This window comes from Montipora capricornis, chromosome 3, assembly GCF_036669925.1.
Source record: "Montipora capricornis isolate CH-2021 chromosome 3, ASM3666992v2, whole genome shotgun sequence".
NCBI lineage: Eukaryota > Metazoa > Cnidaria > Anthozoa > Scleractinia > Acroporidae > Montipora > Montipora capricornis.
In genome coordinates this window covers 14256361-14261360 of record NC_090885.1, presented here as the reverse complement: position 1 = coordinate 14261360, position 5000 = coordinate 14256361, and the positions used below count along the sequence as shown (strand labels likewise).

Genomic DNA, 5000 nt, shown 5'->3' with positions numbered 1-5000 from the left:
CCTTCACGTGCGAGCGTTCTTCAGCCAGAAGGTTGTCTTTTTCATATTTGGACAACATTCTTTGCCTTGTACATTATTTTTGGAAAGTTCACATCATTTCCAATATTTTTTATTGCTCAAAAAAGTGAAGGTGATGCCAAAAAACATAAGCTAGACTGCTGGGGTGTAGAACGAGCAAAGCTATTGAAATATCCTGTTAGATGGTGTTGGAGCATGTACCGCTGTAGCAAAATTATGTTCGTTCAGTCATATATTATTTGGTAACGTTGTTTGTTTTACCCTTCAACTTCTTTGCTTTGCTCATTAATCCTGGAGTCATGTCTGGTTTACGTTGGCTCCTCCGCATTTTAGCTAAACGAGTTAGCAGCTTATCTACCAAGGATGAAATACTCTGCGCCAAGTTCTGTGCAAATGTTAGAGTCCTGCCTTCTCTGCCATTATTTTGAAATTTCCTGCAGACAAACCCTTAAAAATGTACTAAAGCTTATAGGTCTAATCTCCAGTTGTTCACATTCCTGTTTACAATTTCCTATCATAAAAGGCAGACTTGTTTTGCTTAATTGAACCACAAAACAGGTTGATTTCCTCCTCCTAATAATTCAGTTATCCATGATTTTTGTTTTCCATCATAGGGGGCACTTTAATAAGATGAATACTCTTCACTGTGTGGATGATGGATAAATTCCAAGACAAAAGCAATGGTTTCTGGTGGAAGTTTATGACTATATTGGTGTCTTATTTTCGAAAGTGCTGCTCCTGGACCATACATCTTGCTATGAAGTCTAGCTTTTGTTAATTCGTAGTCTGTGCATGATACTTCTTCTCCTTGACTGTTAGTAAACCTGAACATTTGCTTTCCTTATTTGTGTATTGCTGTGCCACACAGCTCAACAGTTCAACCCATTTGCGACTTCCAGGCTTCTCTCTGGAGTACCTGAGAGCTAAGCCCTCCATGATGTTGGCATTTGCATGTGGAACATTCACTTTTACCTGAATAGAATTTGAAAGAAGTGGAGACAATGGCTTGCTCCTTTTACTTTTTGCTTCTAGTAAGAAACACCTCCTAGAGGGTGAGGCTCGCATGTTTACAATCATATTTCCAAAAGTTGCTAAAGCCAGTATTTGTGGAAAGTACTGGTAGAGATGAAAAATATTGTGGTTTTATTTTTTTTATTATCAAATGGAAAGGAAAAATGTCCTGACGTTGAATTAGTAATAATTACTGACTCTGGTCTGATTTTTAAAATGCAAAAAAAGTACTCTTGATAGCCTGGATTAGTTTTCTATTTTAGGGAAGAATGCATACAGTACAAACTCACATATTATAAGAACCTAGTACAGGCTGAAATTTGGTATTTTACCCAAAAATATAAGAACCTTTTCAGCCTGGCAAAGAAAAAGAGGTTCTTTTACAAAAAAATCACCCTTGTCAGTTGAGAAAACTTCTGTTATTGTGTATATGTTTTCTTTGATTGGCATTTTATAGGATTTTCTCTATAAATATATTTTCCATAAAGCTACAGTGCAATACTGTCTAAATATCTTATGAAATAAAATATAGAAGTTTATTGTTGTCTTTGAGAAACAAGAACCTATTAAGAAACATGTACTGAGCCAAAAATATTAGAACCTGTTCAGCCTTACCTCGAAAATTCTTATATTCTTATATGTGGGGTTTTACTGTATTTCGTAGGGTTAGTGACTTTTACCTTGTTATACAAGATGACAGTATGCCATGTTTTCAGTTTCTCGGGCTTCGGAGATCCTTGAATTGTGTTCATCTTTTCATTATCAATCCAAATAAACTGAAAAACCAACTAATAAGGTAGAATATGTATGGTGGAATTTTACTATGTGAGTTAAAAAAAGGAAAGTTTTGTTTGAAAATATGAATGTTAACTGTATCCCATCGAATTGGCCTTCAAGAATTTCCTGGCAGATCTCTTCATTTGAGGCACCCATGTTTTCAACTTCTGTTTTAAGTTCAGCCACTTGTTGCCTTGCGCAGTTTTTAAGTTTGTTTCGAATCCTCCGCTGAGCTCGCTTTGACGCCAGTTCATATGACACTGGGGGACGACCAACTTGATTTTGAATAGAATTGTTTGCGGACGGGGGCTGTTAAACAGTTTTGGTTTACACTGGGTGACAGCCTGTGCAACCTTACATAACATGCACCACAGCACCTTCAACTGCTTATGAGGGCCACACAGCCAAACGTATTTTCCTCTTGCTTCAGGGGACAAACTATCTACTGACTTTGGTAGTGACTTTAAATGTTTTAGCTTGTACAAGGGAGTTGTGCATTTGGACCCTGCACATCAGAGGCGGATAGTGGTATTCCTACAGGCTTGACGTGTTCGTCCCATCACTTTCCCTTTAAGTAGTAGATAAAATATGAGCGGGAGATCTGTACGGGCGTTTACAATGGCGAGCCGATAGGCTAGCCATTGTAAACGCCCATATAGATCGGACGTGAATATTTTATCCTGCTTGTGAAATGAATACATTAAATTGAATGCAAAGTATTATTTTAATCAGTAGAGATTTGTATCAAAAGTTAATGAATACTAATTAGCTGAGCAGGAGTTTGTATCAGAAGTTAATTCTACTGTTTAATGATTTAGTTGATTTGTATTGGGGTTTACAGTTGTGTACATGTTATCTGAATACTGTGCTGGGATTGGTTTGCTCCCTCATGAATTATTAATGAATTTTACAATGTCATTTATGGGACTAGATTCTTCCTTCCTTGTAGGTTTTTTACATATACTACAAGTAAGTACTCGTGAAGACATTGTTTATAATCTCTGAGGCTTAGCTGGGACTGGATCAAACCTTCAATAACTTTTTTTTAAACTTTGATATAAACTAGACTTAACTCTAGTGAATTAGAAAGTGAAACATTTGACATTTGTGGCACATTTTATGATAAATTGAACTCAACAATCGAAATTGAAAGTTGACAATTGAAGCTGAGCTGAACACAATCTTGATGTGTGTAATTTTAAGGGGGGAACTGAAAAGGAAGCACTTAACACTGGGGGTCTCTCACGAACCTTTTTACCGAAGAAGTGTGCCGGAGATAAGCTGAAAATCAACTCTAAAGGGAACCTACCCACGAATACTCAATACCTTTTTAAAAAAAAGACAAAATTACCTTTTGCAAGGTCTAGCGATAGAGTACACCGAGCTGTAACGACAACAGCATCCGATAACAATCTGTAGGGAAACCTCACTGAACCGTAACGCAACTTCCACATCAACTTGACTACCTCGAGGCTCGAATGTCAGATCACAGACAAGGCAATGACAAAAGAACTGTTCACACTATTTTAATAGAAGTATAATAAGAATTCATCGTAGGTTGACAATCTTAAGATAGTCCAAAAGCAAGTCGTGACACACTAATTCTAGACTGGATCTCTGAGCAGAGTCGGAGAACTCGAAATCTTACGGCAGACAGATTTTTTCGAACAATTTGCGTACATGTTATATTAAACCTTGCAAGAAGGTTAAACTAAATACGATGAATTCACCGCTTCGAAACGTTTTTTAAAGCTTTACAGATCTTTCCGAAGTGACTGAATGAAATACCTGTGTAAAATGGTTGGTTAATCGCTTGCACTCAACAAAACTTTTATGTGCTCTTCCACCACGACACAATATGGCCGACGATACAAGTCCTTATCTGAAAGTAAGATGCGCGCAAGCTCTTATGGAATTTTTGGCCACTGGCGCGCTTTATTGCTCGATGTTCAAAAAAAATTCGTCTTAATTAATTAATTATTTTTAAAAAAATATTTAAAAAAAAAGGAAAAAAAAACCAAAAGAATAAAATTTTTAAAACTAACTTGGTTCTCTATCACGGCGGGCGCCTTAGACCCACTAAAACTTCGTTTCTGTAAAAATAAAGCGTCTGTTTTCCAGGCCCACTCACTGCACAGCAAAAAAGGACAACAAGAGCGTAAAAAACAGCAACAAGCGTGAAAAAACAGAGCAATTTACACAGCTGGGAAAACCTCACCTCCGAACATTCTTCAACGCGTGTTAAATTTTCCATTAGCGCATAACCACAATTCCTTCCATCGATCGTCATGTAATTTATTTTCGTGAAGTATTATTTTCCCACACTTATAACCGTTACAAATCAGTCAAGCCGCCAGCAAGTTGTAAACTAGTCGCTCATTCCAAAATACTCGTCAAATATATTTTTTATCGATAACTTAGAAGCATTGGAAGCTAGAGTTCGCGTTAATGGTCAAGCTGATAATTCCCAGAAGAACTGGAAGATGCTCTATCTATGTATATCTTTGAAGGTGTGTGAATCTAAAAATCAAGTCAGTAGTTTCACTGGATGAAGCACAATCTGAGTTTGTTCATTGTGTCAGGAATATTTTGACAACAAATGGCAAAACCGTTTAAGAGAGACATATGATACGTAAAATATGGATCACGTCACTTCAGTTGAGTTCGGGAAACGCGTTTCTTTGCCTTTTTCTGGAAGAAATGCTACAAAGTTGCGCTGCAAATATAACAAGATGAAAAGTACGGATAGACTAAGTGAGAAAATTGAAGAAATTTTCTCCTTTGTTTTTATACAGGATCACATAAGCTCAGCTGTAATTTTTCTTTCTAAATAAAGTCTACCACTGACTAGCACTCATCAGCACTCGTCGCTACAGCCACTGCTACTGCTGACTAATGGACTTATTGTTATTTAGGTTGGCTTCCGCAGAGGAATGCTGAGCTACCAGCAGTTGGTAATTGTTCATTCATGAAATACTACTGTACTGTCCGAGAATATGAAACGCGCTTCTTTAAGCTCTTACATAAAGACCCAACTGCAGATTGTGGGTAAGATTGCATATTAATTTGTATATGTATTCGCAACATTTTAATCGCGCATGGGGTCCGAGGGCAATTAAAGCCTGGTTGCCATATGATCGCCCCGATCGCCCCAATCGTTTCAAATAGAACTGAGTTCTATCCGGACGATCGAG

At 37.3% G+C, this 5000-nt stretch overlaps 1 protein-coding gene across 1 annotated transcript in view; it reads left to right on the top strand.

The window, feature by feature from the left end:
• The window catches only part of LOC138042320 (uncharacterized), a 33488-nt gene that overhangs the window by 22825 nt on the left and 5663 nt on the right, over positions 1–5000 (top strand). The window contains exon 2 of the mRNA XM_068888173.1: positions 4722–4854. Within this exon, the coding sequence (XP_068744274.1) occupies positions 4722–4854 (133 nt within the window). The remainder of the gene's footprint in view (positions 1–4721; positions 4855–5000) is intronic.